At 46.6% G+C, this 21,743-nt stretch overlaps 1 protein-coding gene across 9 annotated transcripts in view; it reads left to right on the top strand.

Moving 5' to 3' along the window:
- The window catches only part of NSD2 (nuclear receptor binding SET domain protein 2), a 104,075-nt gene that overhangs the window by 5,705 nt on the left and 76,627 nt on the right, over window positions 1-21,743 (top strand). For 7 of the 9 annotated variants that reach the window (XR_013533231.1, XM_078367718.1, XM_035294305.3 and 4 more), the window contains one exon: window positions 20,998-21,623. Coding sequence is in view for 8 of the 9 variants with exons in the window: in XM_078367718.1 (XP_078223844.1) it covers window positions 21,027-21,623 (597 nt within the window). In the remaining variant the exon portion in view is untranslated. Of the gene's footprint in view, window positions 1-5,000; window positions 5,108-20,997; window positions 21,624-21,743 lie in introns of all 9 variants that reach the window. The other 2 variants (XM_054253644.2, XM_035294301.3) reach the window with 1 other exon arrangement.

Genomic DNA, 21,743 nt, shown 5'->3' with positions numbered 1-21,743 from the left:
TACGTATGTCTTGTATGTCCCCATTTTTCATGGGGTGACTCTCACTGCCCACTGGGGTTCAAGACCAGTCTCTCACTGGGCTTTCTGACTCTTGTTGCACTTCTTGTTTTGCCCTCATCTCAGTTACTCAGCTCATCTCTTTCTGCCATGTTTTTCCTCTGGGCCTTTGCATGCTCAATTTTTGTTCCTTTCTTCTGCCCCTGTGCCCCCTTACCCCATGTGTGTGTGGGCTAGGCATGCTTTTCCTCTTCCTTCCCTCTCCAGATCTCAGCTTGGGCCCCACACTGAATGCCATCTCTGACTCCCTGCTTATTTTGGCGGGGGGGCCTTGTCTTTTCCATGTTTACCCACTCCCATTCTCATTTCGTTCCAGCCACAGGGGCCTCTTGCCTCTGAAGCCCTGCAGCTCTGCTGCTTCTGACTATTGCCCTTGCTGCTCCTTTGACCTGGAATGCTGTCCCCAGGTATCTGTGTGGCTTGCCGCTCACCCTCCTTCAGGTTTTTGCTTATACTTCTCAGGCACCTTCTGTGACCATGACCACTGATTTAAAGTACTCTGTTGTGACCGAGTACTATTACAGCTCCTCTGTGATCCTGGTGCTTTGTGAATCCAGGGCAAGAGGATCACTCCAGCCCAGAAGTTTGAGGTTGTGGGAAGCCATTTTCATGCCACTGCATTCCAGACTGGGTGACAGTAAGACTCTGTCCCAAAAGAAAGAATTAAACAAATTTATATATATATACACACACACACACACACACACACACACACACATATATATATAAATAATATACACACACACAGGCGCGTGCACACACACACACACACACACACACTCTTCTGAGATGGAGCCTCACTCTGTCACCCAGGCAGAGTACAGTGGTGCAATCTTGGCTTACCATAACCTCCACTTCCTGGGTTCAACCAATTCTCCTGCCTCAGCGTCCCGAGTAGCAGGGACTACAGGCACCTGCCACCACGCTTGGCTAATTTTTGTATTTTTAGTAGAGATGGGTTTTCACCATGTTGGCCGAGCTGACGAACTCCTGACCTCAAGTGATCTTCCTGCTTTGGTCTCCCAAAGTGTTGGGATTACAGGCATGAGCCACCATGCCTGGCCAAAAAAAATTTTTAAATTACTCTGTTGCTGTCTGGCACTCCCTATCTGCCTTAGATTTTCTCCAAATCACATACCTTGGACATTTCATGTCTCTTCCTGACTGCATTGGGTCATCTGTGAAGGCAGGGATTTTTCTCCTTTAGCCTGGCTTGAGCACCTAGAATGGTACTGAGTAACTGTTAGGCATTCAAGTGACTCTTTGAATACAGACACAGCCCTCAGCACTTTGTATACCTCAGGGGCATAATATGTCCCAGAAACGGTGTGAATGAAGGGGAGTGGTGTAAGTATGTTTGTCTTGGTGTGGAATTGGAGAGGTGGAGGACCATGACCTGGTGGTAGAGGTCTCTGAGGAGCCTCATGCATCAGTAGCAGGGCTGGAGAACCATGGCTTTACCAACACACAGGAGGTGAGGACAGTTGAGAGAGAATAAGCGGAGGCAGCGTTGCTGGGTCTGGGCCACAGCATGAGAGTGATGCAGAAGAGGAGAGGGGCCCCAGTGATTCTCTTGATTCCCATCCTTACACATGGAAAGATTAGTTGCTGGTACCATTTTTACTTCTCTGTGAACCAGTGGAAGAGAAAGTGGGCCTCGTTTCTGACCTACCTTATTTGCTTCCAGAAGGAAGCTCTGATCTCACTTACCTGCCTAAAAATGTGTCCCTGGAGTTTCACTGTTTGCTAAGGAGAGAAAGCCCTAGATCTTGAGCATGGCATGTGGTTCCTGCCCATTTTTCCTTTATTTATATATATATATAAATATGTATGTATGTATATTTTAATATATAACACATTTTTTTTTTTTTAAAGACGGAGTTTCACCATGTTGGTCAGGCTGATCTTGAACTCCCGACCTCAGGTGATCTGCCCGCCTTGGCCTCCAAAGTGCTTGGATTACAGGCGTGAGCCACCACGCCCGGCCTTATATAACACATTTTTAAAAAATGTGCATTTTTTCTTCCCTCTGTGACTCTGGCCGGTGATCCTGCCTGTGTTTCTCCCGTCTTTGCTGGCCAGTCCTTTGTGGTTGCTTTGAGATCTCATCATGCTGTCTGTAGCTCTTGTGAGGATCTGCTCCCTGTCCCATGGATCTTTGCATGTACTGTTGCTTCTTCCTGAGTTACCTTATTTTGTGTTGCTGTGGTGATTTTATGGCTCACCTGTCATCTCTGTGAAGCCTTTCCCTATTTCTACCAGAACTAGATGTTGTGGACCCTGGGCCCATGGCACTTGATGCAGTTTTTATTTTTTTGCTCCCAAGTTCGTCATGCCTTTGTGAGTACTGGCACTCTTTTTTGTGAGACAGAGTCTCGCTGTGTCACCAGGCGCCAGGCTGGAGTGCAGTGGCCTGATCTTGGCTCAATGCAACCTTCACCCTCCCGGGTTCAAGCAGTTTTCCTGCCTTAGCCTCCCGAGTAGCTGGGACTATGGGTGCGAGCCACCACACCCAGCTAATTTTTTGTATTTTAGTAGAGACGAGGTTTCACTATGTTGGCCAGGATGTCCTAGATCTCTTGACCTCATGATTCGCCTGCCTCAGCCTCCCAGAGTGCTGGGATTACAGGTGTGAACCACCGTGCCCAGCGTACTGCACCCTCTTAATGACACTTAGCATGTTGCACGGGCTCTTGCCGCATTTCTCTTCTCCAGGTTGTCAATTTTTCTTTTTTTTTTTTTTTTTTTGAGATGGAGTTTTGCTCTTGTTACCCAGGCTGGAGTGCAATGGTGCGATCTTGGCTCACCACAACCTCCGCCTCCTGGGTTCAGGCAATTCTCCTGCCTCAGCCTCCTGAGTAGCTGGGATTACAGGCACACGCCACTGTGCCCAGCTAATTTTTTTTTTTTGTGTATATATATATATATATATATATATATATATATATATTTTTTTTTTTAGTAGAGACTGGGTTTTACCATGTCGACCAGGATGGTCTCGATCTCTCGACCTCGTGATCCACCCGCCTTGGCCTCCCAAAGTGCTGGGATTACAGGCGTGAGCCACCGCGCCCAGCCCAGGTTGTCAGTTTTTCAAGGTGAGGGCCCTTGATTTGTCTTCAGTGCTTAGATGTGGAAGGCCCTTAGTTAACAAGTGGAGATAGTTTTTGTGTATTATTCTGTTTTCCTAATGATTTTTATTTCATGAAAATGTGAATTCCTATATTTTTGATTACAATATGTGTTAGAAATAGGAGGCTTCTGTGTTCTTTCCCCTCCAAAATTTTGGAGTTGGTGCAATCTTTGTAGAGCTTTGCTACATGAATCTTTGAGCAGCAAAGCATCTTCATCTCATTGAATCCTCACAGCAGGAAATTGAATCCCAGTGATGTCAGTAACTGACCCAAAGTCACAAGGCTGTATGCGATGGAGTTAGAAACTCTGCAGGGCCTGACCTCTGATTCTGTACCCTGGGAACTTACTTGTTTTGCCTCTCAGGGAAAACTGTAACATACAGCCATCTATTTGTGGATGGAAGAGTGAGCCATTACATTTCTGCAAGTCAGCATGGCAGTGTACTTCTGTCTGATATTTCTTCATTCATTGAGTATCAGCTGTGTGCCAGTGATGAGCCAAGACCTATGTCCTTGGTCCCATGGGTTTTACAGGCCTGTAATGGGTTGAATGGGGAGGGACAGTGAGCAAAGGTCTTACCTTTGAAAAACCTGTGAAACACTCTTGCCCCCCAAAAAAAATCAAACCTGAGTCCAGTCAAGCTCCTGTGTTTAACAACCAATCTACAGGAAATACAGGGGGGAGAGAAACATGCTGAACATACTACAGGGTTGCCACTCAGGGTGGCAACACTGAGAATGTGGGAAACTGTAAGACTAGGAACCCATACTCATCATCAGGGAGAAATGAAGGGGACTGATGATAAGAGACTGGAGGTACAGGGACCAATTTTTATTGTAGGGCTTATCTGTGTTTGTGTCAGTCCAGTTTGTTAGAGACACAACTGAATATCACTTAGGATATTTGAGACAATTAGAATTTGGAACAATGCTTATATTTATTATTGAGGAATTTTCATTTTTAACTGTGATAGTGGTTTTGTTTAAAGTCACATCTCTACCTTTTAGAGATGCATACATTTACTGATGAAATGGTATATCATCTGGGATTTCTGTCATGATCTTATGGGAGAGGGAGTAGGTTATGTGTGGTTAGATCAGGACTGGCTTAAGTTGAGAGTGGTATGGACATATGAGTTCTAAGTCTTTTCTTTTTTGAGATAGGGTCCCTCCCGGATTCAAATGATCCTCCCACCTCAGCCTCCCAAGTAGCTGGGACACAGGTGTATGCCACCACACCTGGCTTTGTGTGTGTGTGTGTGTGTGTGTGTGTGTGTGTGTGTTAACAGAGACAGGGTTTTGCCATGTTGCCCAGGCTGGTCTTGAACTCCTAGACTCAAGCAGTCCTTCTGCCTGCACCTCCCAAAGTGCTGGGATTAGAAATCTGAGCCACCACACCCAGCCCTGGTTCTAACTATTCTCTCCACATTTATATTTAGCATTTCTCATCACACAAAGCAATTTATGAAGGAAAGATCTAGGGGCATGTAGTATGGAGGTTATACCTGACAAAGCTTTGGGAGAGCAGAAGAGGGGTTGGGGGTGAGTGTCAGGTGGGGAGGGAAGAACCTGTGCAGAGCTTCCATGATAGAGGAGGAAAAAGCCTGGTGTGGCTGGAGCAGGGGGTGTTGGGCAAGTTCTTTTAGGCCCACTTAAGAACAATGTGCAGTTTTCAGGGTGAGGGTGTGACATGAATCTGTTTGCTTTGGAAAGAGGATTCCAAAGATTGCTCTGTAGATTTGAGTTGGTGCTGGGAGAAGGTTTGGGAAGAATATGTACAGAAGACCAATCTGTGGTTACTCTGTTCAGGTGAAAACCTTTCCTTTGACCCTGATTTGGGTCCCTGATTGGATTGGACACCCCTGTCTCCTTGAAATGTGGTGTGGCCTGTGATTTGCTCCAGCCAGTGAAAAGTGGTATGTAACTTCTGAGACAAGTGCTTCATCATGTTCCCTCTCTCCTCTTTCTTTCTTTTTTTTTTTTTGAGATGGAGTCTTGCTCTGTCGCTAGGCAGGAGTTCAGTGGTGCAGTCTCGGCTCACTGCAACCTCCGCCTCTTGGGTTTCAAGTGATTCCCCTGCTTCAGGCTCCCATGTAGCTGGGATTACAGGCATGTACCACCACATCTGGCTCATTTTTTGTGTTTTAGTAGAGATGGGGTTTCACCATGTTGGCCAGGATGGTCTTGATTTCCTGACCTCGTGATGAGCACCTGCCTCAGCCTCCCAAGGTGCTGGGATTAAAGGCGTGAGCCACTGCGCCCAGCCCCTTTCTCCCGTTTCTGATTGTGGAAACAAATGGATATGTACCATGAGCAAGAAAGAAAACTTTGTGTTGAGCCAAGTAACAAACTGTTATGGGCTTGTTACTGCACCATAACTTAGTCTCAGTGTTTCTCAAAGTCTGGTACCCAGACTAGCAGCATCAATGACCTGGATGCTAGTTAGAAATGCAGATTTTCAGGTCTCAGACCTACTGCATCATAAACCCTGGAGTGGGGCCTGACAATCTGTGTTCTAACATGTCCTTCATGTGATTCTGATGCCCTTGAGTTGAGAGCTACCGCCTCAGTTTCCCGACTGAGTTAGGAGGCTGTTGGCGTCAGTCGTGGTGAAAGAGCTTGGTGGTTGGCCAGTGTTGGAATTGTGGGTGTGGGGAGAAGTGGACAGGCCTAGCTAGGAAGACTTCTGGAGTAAAATTAGTAAGTTGTGTTGTTAGGAATAAGGAGAGATTAGGGGAAGTTCTGGTGCCAGTTATAGCCCTAAGTTTTTGTCTGACAGAACCAGATGGATGGCAGTGCCATTTACTGTCCAGATAGCATTCTTTCTATATGTATCTACATTTCCTTCTGTTTCAGGGTTCAGAAACAAGAGAAAGGCCCTTATAAATAAAAAATTGTGGGGCCCAGCATGGTGGCTCATGCCTGTAATCCCAGCACTTTGGGAGGCTGAGGCAGGTGGATCACAAGGTCAGGTGCTTGAGACCAGCCTGGCCAACATGGTGAAACCCCGTCTCTACTAAAAATACAAAAATTAGCTGGGCATGGTGATGTGCGCCTCTAATCCCAGCGACTCAGGAGGCTGAGGCAGCGCAATTGCTTGAACCCATGAAGTGGAGGTTGCAGTGAGCCAAGACCACCACTGTGCTCTAGCCTGGGAGACAGAGCAAGACTCTGTCTCAAAAAAAAAAAAAAACAATTTGTGGACTTCCTTAGCTCAAGTAACAGTTTCTCAATGAACCCCACCTTGATGCCCCTCCTCCCATTTAAAAGTGTACCCCCTTTGCAGGGTTGGCTGAGGTGGCTCAGGTCTGTAATCCTAGCACTTTGGGAGGCTGAAGCAGGCAGATCACTTGAGGTCAGGAGTTTGAGACCATCCTGGCCAGAAGGTGGCGGTTGCAGTGAGCCAAGATTACGCCACGGCACTCTAGCCTGGGTGACAGAGCAAGACTCTTTAAAAAAAAAAAAAAAAAAGGGGGTACGTTCTTCACTCTCCTGATCCTGCCTTGTTTGTTGTTCCTATCTGCTCTCCCAGCTGTAATGGGGGCCCAATGAAAGCAGCATGCTTGTATCTGGTCCATGGCTGTGTTCCCAGAGCGAGCTGCCTGTGTGGGTGGTCAACATGTGTGAGCTGAAGGAGCTGCCTAGACGGCGATGAGGAGCAAGTGTGGCCCACGTGGAGCCGCACGCAGGAGCTGCGCTGCTGCCCCTCGCTTGTGTTTTTCTATGCAGTAGCCTAGGATAGAGGCTGGAACTGTCATGAAAGCTTGTTTATCTTAAGACAACTTATTCTTCTTTTTTTTGAGACGGAGTTTCGCTCTTGTTACCCAGGCTGGAGTGCAATGGCGTGATCTCGGCTCACCGCGACCTCCGCCTCCTGGGTTGAGGCAATTCTCCTGCCTCAGCCTCCTGAGTAGCTGGGGTTACAGGCACGCGCCACCGTGCCCAGCTAATTTTTTGTATTTTTAGTAGAGACGGGGTTTCACCATGTTGACCAGGATTGTCTTGATCTCTTGACCTCGTGATCCACCCGCCTCGGCCTCCCAAAGTGCTGGGATTACAGGCTTGAGCCACCCTGCCTGGCAAGACAACTTATTCTTAAGTGGGAGAGAAAAATGATATTTCAGCAGAAGCAGCACTACCCAAAATGAAAACTTGCAAAATGAGACTATCAAGAAAACTGCAGGTATAAAAAGCTGTTTTTTCTCCCCGCCCCTCCCCCACACTTTTTTTATTTTTTATTTTTTTGGGAGATGAGATCTTGCTCTGTCAACCAGGCTGGAGTGCAGTGGCACAATCTTGGCTCACTGCAACCTCTGCCTCCTGGGTTCCAGCCATCCTCCCACCTCAGCTTTCCAATTAGCTGGGAGTTTGGGTGCATGCCACTGTGCCTGGCTAGTTTTTGTATTTTTTGTAGAGATGGGGTTTTGCCATGTTGCCCAAGCTGGTCTTGAACTCCTGAGCTCAAGTGATCTGCTACACCTTCACCTCCCAGAGAAAGCACTGGGATTACAGGTGTGAGCCACTGGAGGAGGGCTGGAGTGTGTTGGTGTGGTCTCAGTTCACTGCAACCTCCGCCTCCTTGGGCCCAGGTGATTCTCATGTCTCAGCCTCCTGTGTAGCTGGGAGTCAGGTGCGAACCATCATGCCCAGCTAATTTTTATATTTTTAGTAGAGATGGGGTTTCACTATGTTGGCCAGGGTGGTTCTTGAACTCCTGGCCTCAAGTGATCCACTCATCTTGCCCTCTGAAAGCTCTGGGATTACAGTCCTGAGCCACCATGCCTGGCCTTTCAGCTGTTGCTTCTATTTATCTATATTTTAAAAAGTAGCTTGCTTATTTTGCTAATTTAGAACTCCCAAATTGATGTATGTTCAGTTTTATCTGTGGAAGATGATGAAGATGTAGCTTTCTTACCCGCCCCCCTCTTACCTCCCATGTTACCTCCTGACTTCTTCCCAGTATTCCCAATATTGTGGTGGTTTGATGATCTGTTCTAGAACTTAGTGGCTGAGAAAATAACAACCTGTATTTGTTTACAGTTTTGTAAGTGGGACATGGTTGCCAGGGTTAGCGTGTTCCTCCACTCCATGTGATTCCAGCTTGTTGGTACTGGCTGTCAATTGTGGGAGCTCAGTAGGGACTGTTGGCCACGGGCCTCATTTCTCCCCAGTGTGGTCTAACCCATGAGGCTGCTTGTGCTTCCTTGCAGCATGGTGGCTTGTTCCATGAGTGGGGAAGTGAGACCTGCCAGTTGTTTTAAAGGCTAGAGTGAGAACTGTCATCACTTTTGACATGTTCTTTTTTTTTTTTTTTTTAATCCCTTTTGCTCAGTTATACCAAGTCCCCACTTTTGCCATATTCCGTTGGTAAAAACAGAGGGCCTCAAGGGAGTGGAGAAATAGACCTTCATCTCTTGGTGGCGAGAGTGACAAAGAATCGTTGGCCATCTTTATTTACCTTTTATTGCTGAGGTCTTGCTCCCTTGCGCAGGCTAGAGTGCAGTGGCATGATCATAGCCAAGTCCTGGGCTCAAGCAGTCCTACTTCAGGCTCCCAAAGTGCTGAGATTACAGGTGTGAGTGTGAGCCACTACACCTGGCTAATTTTTATTGGCTGTCTTTACTATACTTTTATGGCAAATTTTGGTTTAAATGAATATAAATTGTTACATTGTTCAGCTCAATCATAAGCTGGGACAGATAATATTTACTTATATGACTTTTGTTTTCCTGGTGGTAATAGTTTTTCTGTTGGCTTAATTTTCCATGCATCTCTTACTAATTCAGCCTAAGGTTTTTCAAATGAACTGTATAAAAACCTATGAGATGGTCAGTTACATTAGATTTGTCATTTCCTTTTTTCTTTTTTTTTCTCTGATGACCTTTCTCCCAGAGCTGTCTTCCTGCTCCAGATTGGACTCATCCCTATTCTGCTGCACAGCTGTTCACATCATCTTCTGAGATGGACCATCTGTTTTTTGGATTTCATGTTTTCCGTAGCTTACCTTCATGTTTGGTGATACGTGGTCTGGTAGTTATCTTAAAGTATGTGTGAGGCAACTTTTTTTTTTTTTTTTTTTTTTTGAGATGGAGTCTCACTCTTGTTTCCCTGGCTGGAATGCAGTGGTGTGATCTAGGCTCACGGCAACCTCCGCCTCCCGGGTTCAAGCAGTTCTCCTGCCTCAGCCTCCTGAGTAGCTGGGATTACAGGCATGCACCACCACGCCTGGCTAATTTTGTAATTTTTTTTTAGTAGAGATGGGGTTTCACCATGTTGGCCAGGTGGTCTCAAACTCCTGACCACAGGTGATCCACCTGTCTTGGCCTCTCAAACTGCTGGGATTACAGGTGTGAGTCACCGTGCCCAGCTGTATATTAGTAGTTTTTGAGACAGGGTTTTGTTCTACCACTTAGGCTGGAGTGCATCAGTGTAATTAAGGTTCACAGCCTCTACCTCTTGGGCTCAAGCGATCCTCCCACCTCAGTTTCCTGAGTAAGCTGCAACTACAGGCGTGTGCTACCATACCCAGCTAATTTTTTAATTTTTTTGTGGAGTTGGGGTTCTTGCTATGTTGCCCAAGCCGGTCTCAAACTCCTGGGCTCAAGGGATCCTTCTGCCTGGGCCAGCCAGAGTTCTGGGATTATGGGTATGAGCCACTGTGCCCAGCCAAGATTTGATTTTTTTTTTTTTTTTGGAGTCAGAGTTTTGCTTTTTTTTTTTTTTTTTTTTTTTTTTTGAGACGGAGTTTCGCTCCTTACCCAGGCTGGAGTGCAATGGCGTGATCTCGGCTCACCGCAACCTCTGCCTCCTGGGTTCAGGCAATTCTCCTGCCTCAGCCTCCCGAGTAGCTGGGATTACAGGCACGTGCCACCATGCCCAGCTAATTTTTTGTATTTTTAGTAGAGATGGGGTTTCACCATGTTGACCAGGATGGTCTCGATCTGTTGAACTCATGATCACCCGCCTCGGCCTCCCAAAGTGCTGGGATTACAGGAGTGAGCCACCGCGCCCAGCGGAGTTTTGCTCTTGTTGTCCAGGTTGGAGTGCAATGGTGCCATCTCAACTACTGCAACCTCTGCCTCCTGGGTTAGAGCCATTGTCCTGCCTTAGCCTCCTCCCAAGTAACCAGGGTTACAGGCATGCACCACCATGCTTGGCTAATTTTGTATTTTTAATAGAGACAGGGTTTCACCATGTTGGTCAGGCTGGTCTTGAACTCGTGACCTCAGGTGATCCACTTGCCTAGGCCTCCCAACGTGTTGAGATTACAGGTATGAGCCACTGCCCCCAGCCGACCTTTTTTTAATTGAGATAAAATTCATATAACATTTGTTGTTAAACCATTATAGAGTGTACAATTCTGTGGTGTTTTTGGTATGTTCAGTGTTGTGCAATAGTCGCTGCTACCTAATTTCTAAACATTTCAACAACTCAGTAAAAGACTGTACTGTTAAGTAGTCACTTTCTGTCCTCTCCTTTCCCAGCCCCTGACAGTCATTCTACTTCTGTCTTTATGGATTTGCCTATTTTAGACATTTTACATAAATGGAATCATACAGCATGTGGCCTTTGTGTCTATCTTCTTTCACTTAGCATAATGTTTATGTTGTAGCATAAATCAGGTCGTCATTTCTATTTATGACTAAATATCCATTGCATGGATGGACCGTTTTGTTCAACCATTTATGTTGATAGACATTTGAGTTGCTTTCTGCTATTATGAATAATGTTGCTATGAACATTTTTTTTTACAAGGTTTTGTGTTTTTTTTTTGTTTTTTTTTTTAGACAGTGTCTCGCTCTGTTGCCAGGCTGGAGTGCAGTGGCTCAGTTTCGGCTCACTGCAGCCTCCGATTCTCTGGTTCAAGCAGTTCTCTTGCCTCAGCCTCCCAAGTAGCCGGAATTACAGACACGCACCACCACATCTAGCTAATTTTTTGTATTTTTAGTAGAGATAGGGTTTTACCATGTTGGCCAGGATGGTCTTGATCTCCTGACCCCATGATCCACCGGCCTTGCTCTCTCAGTGCTGGGATTACAGGCATGAGCCACCTTGCCCGGCTGGGTTTTTGTATTTTTGAGATGGAATTTCACTTTTGTTGCCCAGGCTGGAATGCAATGGCATGATCTGAGCTCACTGCAACCTCCTCCTCCCAGGTTCAAACATTTCTTCTGCCTCAGCCTCCCAAGTAGCTAGGATTACAGGCGCCCACCACCCACCTGGCTAATTTTTTATTTTTAGTATTGATGGGGTTTCACCATGTTTGCCAGGCTGGTCTGGAACTCTTGACCTCAGGTGACAATCCACCTCGGCTTCCCAAGGTGCTGGGATTAGAGGTGAGACACCATGCCTGGTCTTTTTAAAAAAATTTTTTGAGACAAGTTCTCACTCTCTCACCCAGGCTGGAGTGCAGTGACATGAGCTTGGCTCACTGTAGTCACCACCTCCCTGGCTCAAGCGATCTTCCCACCTCAGCTTCCTGAGTAGCTACGACCACAAGCACCAGGTCCAGCTAAGTTTTGTTATTTTTTGTAGACAGGATTTTGCCATGTTGCCCAGGCTGATTTCGAACTCTTGAGCTCAAGTGATCCTTCTGCCTTGGCCTCCCAAAGTGCTGAGGTTATAGGTGTGAGCCACTGTGCCCAGCCTACATAGAGTTGTTATATATGAGAACAGAGGTTCTACCATCATTCAGTGATAGCAGGGCTGAAATATATTTCAGGTAGACTAGTGTGATATATTAGAAAATGAAGGAATATTAGGTGTATATAAATCATATTTGCCAACTTGGGTTTTCTATTTCAGTCTCTTCTGCCTCTGGAGGAATAGGTTGGAGCTTGGTCCCTCTCATAGCCTGACTCTGGGAATGTCCCGTAGATCTCACTGCTGCCCTCGTGTCAAGACCTCCCCAGGGTGACTGCTTAGTTGGGTTCACAGAATTACAGAGTGGGCTTTAGCTGACATCTAAGCCAGTGGGCAAGATGGGGGCAGTGAGGCCTACTGTGTTTGAAGTGTTAAAACCCACCAGAAATGCACACTGGGGCTCACCCAGCCCCGGTCCAGGAAGGAACAGTCTTCTTGCCTCCCGACTGCCCTCTACCCTTTCTCTTTTCCTAGCATATCTACACTTCTTACTTTCTGCCTCTCCCTTCTAGAATATAAGCACCTTAAGAATAAGGAATGCATTTTGTTTATTGCTCTATTTCCGAGTGCTGGAGCAGAACTTGGGTGGGATTCAGTGAGTGGTTCTTTATTTTAATTTTAATTTAGAGATAGGGTCTTGCCATCACCATATTGCTCAGGCTGGCCTCCAGCTCCTGGGCTCAAGTGATCCTCCCACTTCGGCCTCCCAAAGTACTGGGATTATAGCTGTGAGCCCCCATGCTCAGCCTGAGTGAGTGGATTCTGAATGCTGGCTGTTCTTGTCTTGACCCTTCCCCCTGCTTCTCAGAGTGGAGCCCGTCCCCTCATGTTGGAGACCTCCCAAGGTCCAGGTGGGCTGGAGTAGGGGCTGCTCAGCCTCCCTAGCCCTTTAACAGTCAGGTCATACTGTATATATTCTGTGAAATGTGAATAATTAGTTATATATTTCCAAAGGACTTATTTTGAAAAACAGCAATGCGATGCTTATCTCTTCCCACCTCTGCCACCTCTGTTCTTGTCCCCCTTTGAAAACCACTGATAACTCACATTTTTTTTTTTTTAGGTTGAGATGGAGTCTAGCTCTGTTGCAAGGCTGGAGTGCAATGGCAAGATCTTGGCTCACTGCAACTTCCACCTCCTGGGTTCAAGTGATTCTCTTGCCTCAGCCTCCTGAGTAGCTGGGATTACAGGCATGCGTCAACCCCACCCAGCTGATTTTTGTATCTTTAGTAGAGACGGGGTTTCACCAGTTGGCCAGGCTGGTCTTGAACTCTTGACCTCGTGATCTGCCCACCTTGGCTTTCCAAAATGGTGGTATTACAGGCATGAGCCACCACGCGCGGTCCGCTGATAACTGTTAACTATTAATTTCTGTTTTAACTTCCACATTTTAAATTTTCACCTGAGTGCTTACATATTTTCATCCTTTTAATAATGATAGTGTTACATTTGTAATTTTAAGAGATTTTTCTTTTTTTTTTTGAGATGGAGTTTCGCTCTTGTTACCCAGGCTGGAGTGCAATGGCGCAATCTCGGCTCATGGCAACCTCCGCCTCCTGGGTTGAGGCAATTCTCCTGCCTCAGCCTCCTGAGTAGCTGGGGTTACAGGCACGTGCCACCATGCCCAGCTAATTTTTTGTATTTTTAGTAGAGATGGGGTTTCACCATGTTGACCAGGATGGTCTCGATCTCTTGACCCTCGTGATCCACCCGCCTCGGCCTCCCAAAGTTCTGGGATTATAGGCTTGAGCCACCGCACCCGGCCAGATTTTTTTTTTTTTTTTTTTTTTTAAACATGGGGCTTCACCATGATGGCCAGGCTGGTCTTGAACTCCTCCTGACCTCAGGTGATCCACCCACCTCGGCCTCCCAAAGTGCTAGGATTACAGGCGTGAGCTACCTTGCCCGGTCAATTTTAAGAGGAAGAATATTCATAAACAAGGGGAATTTTTAGGTTATTAGCCTTCTTTCTACAACAGCACATCTCCAGTACAAATTTGATTCCTCTAAGAAGGCTTCGAGGTTTGGCATCTCTAACTCTAATCCCGTCTGTTCTTTGTCCTTGTGATTTTACACCTTTCTTTTGTGAAAGGGATATGCATATTATACTCTCAGGTCAGGTGTGGTGGCTCACACCTATAATCCTGGCACTTTGGGAGGCTGAGGTGGGCAGATCACCTGAGGTCATCAGTTTGAGATTAGCCTGGCCAACACAGCAAAACTTTGTCTCTGCTAAAAATACAAAAAAATTAGCCAGGTGTGGTGGCATGTGCCTATTTTGCCTCTTTTTTTTTGGAGACAAGGTCTTGCTCTGTCCCCCAGGCTGGAGTATAGTGGTGCCTTCTCAGCTCTCTGCAGTCTCTGCTGCCCGGGCTCAACTAAACTGCCTGCTGCAGCTTCCCAAGTAGCTGGGATCACGGGTGTGCACCCAGCTAATATTTGTAGTTTTTTGTAGAGACAGGGTTTCACCATGTTGCTTAGGCTTGTTTTGAACCTGTGAGCTCAAGTGATCTGCCTGTGCCAGCCTCCCAAAGTGCTAGAATTACAGGCATGAGCCATTGCACCAGCCCTTGCCTCATGTTTGAATGATAATTTACCTGGGCGTAAAATTGTGGACACTTGTGGTGGCACTAGGTGGGCATTTATTTTCCCTTAATGCTTTCTTGCTTGCTTGTTTGATTGACAAACATTCTTGCTCTGTAGCTCAGGCTGCAGTACAGTGGCATGATTATAGGTCACTGCAGTCCTAAATTCCTAGACTCAAGTGATTCTCTTCCTTCAGCCTCTGGAGAAGCTAGGATTGGCTTCTAGTACTATAGGTGTGCACCACCGTACCTGGCTAATTTTAAATTTTTTGTAGAGATGGAGTCTTACTATGTTGGCCAGGCTGGTCTCAGACCCCTGACCTCAAGTGATCCTCCCACCTCCGCCTCCCAAAGTGGTGGGATTACAGGTGTGCGCCACTATGCCTGGGAAAGATTTTCTTTTGGTCTTTCATGTTCTGTCATTTCAATATAATGTGTCTAGATGATTTGTTTTCATTTATTTTGCTCAGAGCCTAGGGTGCTCTTTTAATCAGAATACCTTATTTTTCTTTCATCTCTGGAAAATATTTCATCTCTTTGAAATTTGTTGCTCAAGCTTGTAATCCCAGCACTTTGGGAGGCCGAGGCACATGGATCATTTGAGTCCAGGAGTTCAAGATCAGCCTGGGCAATGTGATGAAACCTTGTCTCTACAAAAAATACAAAAATTAGCCACTGTGATGGTGCATGCCTGTAGTCCCAGCTACTCAGGAGGCTGAGGTGGGAGGATTGCTTGGGCCCAGGAGTTGGAGGCTCCAGTGAGCTGTGATGGCACCATTGCATGTTAGCCTGGGCAGCAGAGCAAGACCCTGTCTCCATTGAAAAAAAAAAAAGGAAAGAAAAGTTGTCTTTCTCTCGTCCTCCCAAGTGTCTCCAACTAGAACTGCATTGGAATGTAAGCTCCTTGAAGATATTTTTTGGGGTCAACACTGTGACCACAGATACTCACATGGTGATGAAGAAGTCCTCTGCCTGGTAGTGCCACCTTTTCCTCCTTAATGTTTAAAAGTACCCTACAAGGTGGGTCCTCTGTCCCCAGGACATGGAGTGAAGACGAGTGGTGGAGTCACTTGGCCAGGGTCCCACAGCTAGTAAGTGGCAGAGCTGGGATTCTAGCCCAGGGAGCAGCCTCCACACTTGGTGCTCTTAATCACTGTTGCCAGCTGCTCTCCATGACTCCTCTCCATTGGTCTCTATGCAGGAAGCCCAGTCAGGCCTAGGCCCCTGTCCTGTACCTTTGTTCTGTATTCTAGCTGCCAAGCCCCAGCTCTTAAAGCCTGGGGTCCTGCCAGCAGCCTTTACCCTGTGAGGCTCAGACTGCTATTCCCTTTTCATTTCTAGACCTGGAGATTTTCTTTTGTTCTTTCTGTGACACAGCCTCAGGAGGTCCAGATGACATATGCCCCGACCTGGAGATTTTCTTGCTTTGTGTTAGGCAACGTAGCTAGACAAGTTCTGTGTTAATAGGTACACACTATAGCCTGGGAGGATGTGTAGGAAGATCATGATGGAGCTTGCCTCTGGGGGATAGCAAATGGAGTTTACATGTTGGAAATAAGGTAGACTTTGTCTTTGTGTGCTTTATGCATTCACTCCTCACCAGACTGGTGGGGGGCAACACCTGGAGGTAGAGTGCTTATATTTGAGTGCTGCCCCTTTGCTTCCCTGCTGTACAACCTGGGTGTCGCAGCCCCTGCACCTGTGGAGTGGAAGAGTCACGCCTACCTTACAGTGTTGTGGAGGTGGTAGTGGACAGTCTGCCTAGGAGACCCTGGCCTCTTGGGCTTGGCAGCCCCATGAGGGCTGGCTCCCATTCTTCCTTTCCTCTCCTAGTTCTCAGATTTGGAGATTGTCTTCAAATCAGAGTGCCACAGAGAAAGCACTAAAGATACATTTGTGACATTTATAGTGGTTATTGTTTGTAGTTGTTTTCTTTCATGTAAAAACTAGAAGCAAATGTGGCAGATTGCAAAAAATTGTCTTTCAAGGTGGTGTGTACATTCGTTTGTCCTATTGTTGTTCATACTTTTCCAAAATTAAGAAAATATCCAATCCCTGCATTCGCCAACATAAGAAAGATTGTTAAACCCGAGTCTGGTGGCTCACACCTGTAATCCCAGTACTTTGAAAGGCCACGGTGGGTGGATTGCTTGTGCCCAGGAGTTTGAGACTTTGTCTCTACAAAAACACAAAAGTTAGCCAGGCACGGTGGCAAGTGCCTGCAGTCCTCCCAGCTGCTCAGGAGGCTGAGGCAAGAAGATCACTTGAGCCTGGGAGGCAGAGATTACAGTGAGCTGGGATCATGCCACTGCACTCCAGCCTTCTTTGACACACTGTCTCAAAGAAAAAAACCCAAAAAACAAAAAAGATGGTTTGGGTTGGGTGCAGTGGCTCATGCCTGTAAACCCAGCACTTTGGGAGACTGAGATGGGAAGATCCCTTGAGCCCAGGAGTTGTCGTGGGGTGTCCCCTATTGCTGTGCTGAGGCGCTGGATCTGAGAAGTAAAGAGGCAGGACACAGAAGGACTGGAAAAAGACAGCTGGGCTTGCGGGGGCCATGCCACTTACAAGCAGAGACAGGCAAGGCCCTGAACTTCCAAAAGTGTCTGTATTTATTAGGTACAAGGTAGCGGGAAGGGTCAGAGTGACGTCATTTATAGACTTAATGATAGGGCATACATAATCAGGTGAGTAGCAAGTGAGGGAGCCACTCCATTAGGTCACTTAGTCAGAGAGGTGGGCTGTGCGCAGTAGGGGGCCGTGCCGTGCACAGTAATAGAGGGTCGTGCACAAAAAGGGGGTCCATCCCCATTAGGTCACTGAGGCAAGGAGGTGAGCTGTGTGCAACAAGTGCCGTGTGCGACACTTCTTATCTGGGGGCTGGAGACTTCAAAGGATTCCTATAGAAGGGTGCTGTAAACCAATGCAGTGGGAGCTGTCAGAGTTTAACTTTCTCTAAGATATTTTCTAGGAGGATGATTTGAGCCAGTACAGTAGTGAGAAAAGCTGACAGACAGAGTGTACAGCCGCCATGGTGGGATTACCCCAGAGGGGTTCTTCTCCCTCGGTTCTTCACAGGATCTCAGGCCTGAGGCCTGCTTTCCACAAGAACTGCATGCAAGGCATTGCAACTCCTTTTCAGGAGGACTAACTCTTGCTCCAAGCCGGCCGTGCAGTGGGTACTGAGTGGTGCCGTCTAGGCCCTGACCTGCCATATAGCCTATGCCCTTTCAGGCTGGGGCACTACCGCCCGGGTCATTGGTTCTGGTCCTGGTCTGGCTGTTTTTCCCATGTCCTTGCTTCTGCTCTGTGGCTGCTCTAGGCATTCCTCCTACTACAAACTACTATATGGTTATATAGAAGGATTCTGTAAATCAGCACTGTGTCAGTACAGCTCTGACTACAGTCCGTGATATGATTATATAGAAAGATTATATAGAACGAAGTATGATTATATAAGCCAGATAAAAGTAAGCAGCAAGTTATACTTCAGGTACTAATAGTGCCTGGGATCTGCACAGCTTTCCTTCCTCCGTGCCTGTGTGGGGGTTTACCCGCAGAGACCAGCCAGGAAAATATAGTGAGACCCATTCCTACCAAAAAAGGATTAAAAAGTTAGCTGAGCATGGTGGTATGTACCTATAGTTTCAGCTATAGGTAGGAGGATTGCTTGAGCCCTGAAGGTAGAGGTTGCAGTAAGCCGAAATTGTGCCATTGCCCTTCACTCCTGCTTGGGTGATAGTGAGATCCTGTCTCAAGGGGAAAAAAAAATTGTCTGGCAGGGTCCAGGGGCTCATGCTTGTAGTCCCAGCAGTTTGGGAGGCCGAGGTAGGATTGCTTGAAGCCAGGAGACTAGCCTGGTCAACATGACAAGACTCCATCTCTACAAACAGTTTTATTTTTATTTATTTATTTTTGAGGTGGAGTCTCAGTCTGTCGCCTAGGCTGGAGTGCAGTGGCACAGTGTTTGCTCACTGCAGCCTCTGCCTCCTGGGTTCAAGCGATTCTCCTGCCTCAGCCTTCCAAATAGCTGGGATTACAGGTGTGTGCCACCGTGCCTGGCTGATTTTTGTATTTTTAGTAGAGTTGGGGTTTCACCATGTTGACCAGGCTGGTCTTGAACTCCTGACCTCAAGTGATCCACCTGCCTTGGCCTCCCAAAGTACTGGGATTACAGGTATGAGCCACCTCACCTAGCTGCTGAACTTCTTGAATCTGTACATTTATGTCTTACAAAATTGAGGAACTTTTAGAGGGCCATTGTTTTCTCCAAATATTTTTTCTGCCTTTTTTTTTTTTCCCTCTCCTTCTGGGAGGAACTCCAGACCCTTTAATTTTGTTTCACAGATCGGTGACGCTCTGTTTCCTTTTTTGTTTTCTCTTTATACTCTTACTCTGTAATCCAGGTTGTAGCACAGTGGTGCAATCATAGCTCACTACAGCCTTGATTTCTTGGACTCAAGTGACCTTCCCACCTCAGCCTCTCAAGTAGCAGGGACTACAGGCGCACACCACCATGACTGGCTAATTTTTGTATGTTTTGTAGTGATGGGGTCTCACTGTGTTGCCCAGGCTGGTCTTGAACTCCGGGACTGAACGATCCTCCCGCCTCAGCCTCCGACAACCCGGTCATATTCCTTTTAAGATGGCTTCATCTTTGTGCTGTCTTTTTTTTTTTTTTTTTTTTCTTCTCTATCCGGCAGCTGCTATCTGCTTTCAGTTATTTCATAAGCTGGGCTGCTTGGAATCAGCCTGGAATTTGGGCAGAGTTTATATGCAGAATTTGAGGCTCCCCTCTGGGATTCTCTCCTTGATATTTCCCCCCTTATTTTATAGCTGTTACAGTTGCTTCACACTCTCTTCAGTCACACATTTAAGAATGGAGTTCACCCAGTGCTGTTCCCTTTCTTTCAAGCTTTGGTTCCATCCATTGTCTCCCTGCTTTTGGTTGCTCTCAGTTCCTTCAGAAGGTGGTTTTTAATATTTTGTCCAGGGTTATAGTTTTTACCTTTGGGACAGTTGGTATGATATGATCTGGAAGAGGAACTGACTTTGATCTACCTTTTTAAGAAATTGTGCAGGTTGGACAAAGCACATTTGGATGTGTTGGTGTTAAAGGTTGTCCAGAGTGATGAAGCCGAACTGGGACTTTTATGTTTTAAAGGTTTTATGTTTGCTCTTTTCATCTTGTCTCCTTCCTCAGCTGTCTGCTTTCTGTGGAGCCTGTAAGTTGTAGATACCAGCATCCCCTATTGCTGCACATCAGGTCTCCACATCTTGGGTCATATAGCCCTGCTTCCTGGGCATCCTGTGCATTGCAGGAGGTAATGTACCGGCATCCATGACCACGACCCAGCATAGGTCAGGGGCTGCCCCCTAGTAGTAATGAAAAATGCTTCCCGATGAGGCCAAGTGTCCCTGGGGAACAAAACCCTCCCATTTGAGAACTGCTGCTCTAATCCACCGGCATCTGTGGTCCCTACTGTACTCAGCTTTTTCCCAGTGTCTGATGCTGTTGGTTTCTGCCTTTTCAGAGGGCTCTTGGAGTTTGTGATGGTGTACACTTGAGAGATGCCTTCCCAGCTGGGGCTCCCTACCTGTTCCTTATTCCCAGCTGTGTTTTGGGGCTCTGGCCTCTTCAGTAGGTGTCTCAGATTAGGGAATGTAGCTTTGCAGTGAAGACCCCACGCCACCACACTGCAGCCAGAGTCGCCTCTCTAAACTGCCCCCTTCTGCACTTGGGCTTCATTGGCCAGTGTGGTGCAATGGCAAAGTAACCTGTGTTGTGACTCAGGAGTGTTATCCTCAACTAATGTTCAGGTAGTAGCTAAAAAGTGTCGTGTTACTGCTGTGTTCTTTCATGTTGAATTTGGGCCTGAACACGGAGGAGAGTAGTGGACTGAGACAAGAACACTGGGTTGAGCACAGCCAGACCTGACCAGGAATGCTTTCACCCTTGGAGACTCTTGGCTTTCTGCTTCTTATTTCCATCAACCTGGAGCTAATCCTGTGCTTGGAGTTGGAATATCTGGTTTTAAACTTTGCTGACTGTGCATGTTGGGCACGTTCTGAGCCTTTGTCTGAGTCCTCAGCTGTAACAGGAGGGACTGGGATGAGCTCTTTTCCTATTAGTATTAATTTTGCTTTTATGCTGTTCCCTGTTGTCCTTTTGCATAGGCCTGGCATTATGCCAGCCACCTCACACATATTCTTATTAAGTGTAACGTGGTGAACAGGTGGAAATCTGTGTTTTAGGGATGATTGACAAATTATGTGTCCATGGCCATGCCGTGATTTTTTGTGGTATGACTGGAGTTTGCTGTCTGGACTGACTTTTGTGTTCTTCCTTTAAAAAATGATTCCTTGTTCTTTTCTTTCAGTTTTATCATTTTGTGATTCTGTGTAATTTTTGTGATACTAAAACTGTCTCCTGTGATGTGAATTATTATAAAAATGTCATAAATTGCTTATAGAGAAAACCAGACCTCACAAAGCTGTAGAGGTCCTCGCATACCTATCCTAGATTTTAAATGTAACATGTTGCTTTTTCTTTCTTTTTTCTTTTTAAAATACCATAGTGTTCTAAGAACGGAAGCATCTGGGCTGGATGGAATTTAGCATCAAGCAGAGTCCCCTTTCTGTTCAGAGTGTTGTAAAGTGCATCATGATGAAGCAGACACCAGAAATCCTCGGCAGTGCCAACGGGAAGACTCCGAGCTGCGAGGTGAATCGCGAGTGTTCTGTGTTCCTCAGCAAAGCCCAGCTCTCCAGCAGCCTGCAGGAGGGGGTCATGCAGAAGTTTAACGGCCATGACGCCCTGCCCTTTATTCCAGCCGACAAGCTGAAAGATCTCACTTCCCGGGTGTTTAATGGAGAACCTGGTGCACATGATGCCAAATTGCGTTTTGAGTCCCCGGAAATGAAAGGGATTGGGACACCACCTCACACTACCCCTATCAAAAATGGCTCTCCAGAAATTAAGCTGAAAATCACCAAAACATACATGAATGGGAAGCCTCTCTTTGAATCTTCCATTTGTGGTGACAGTGCTGCTGATGTGTCTCAGTCAGAAGAAAATGGACAAAAACCAGAAAACAAGGCGAGAAGGAACAGGAAGAGGAGCATAAAATATGACTCCTTGCTGGAGCAGGGCCTTGTTGAAGCAGCCCTGGTGTCTAAGATCTCAAGTCCTTCAGACAAAAAGGTATTTAGGAGACATTCTGTCAAGGGTCACATGACCTTGAGCAGTGAGCATGGGCACCTCTTGAGGGCACCTGCATGAGTACTGGGGTGGGTGGAGGAGAGGAGGACAGGCCTTGTACTT

The sequence above is a fragment of the Callithrix jacchus genome, chromosome 3 (assembly GCF_049354715.1).
Source record: "Callithrix jacchus isolate 240 chromosome 3, calJac240_pri, whole genome shotgun sequence".
NCBI lineage: Eukaryota > Metazoa > Chordata > Mammalia > Primates > Cebidae > Callithrix > Callithrix jacchus.
Note: the sequence above shows the minus strand (reverse complement) of the source record. Positions and strands in the feature narration are given on the sequence as shown.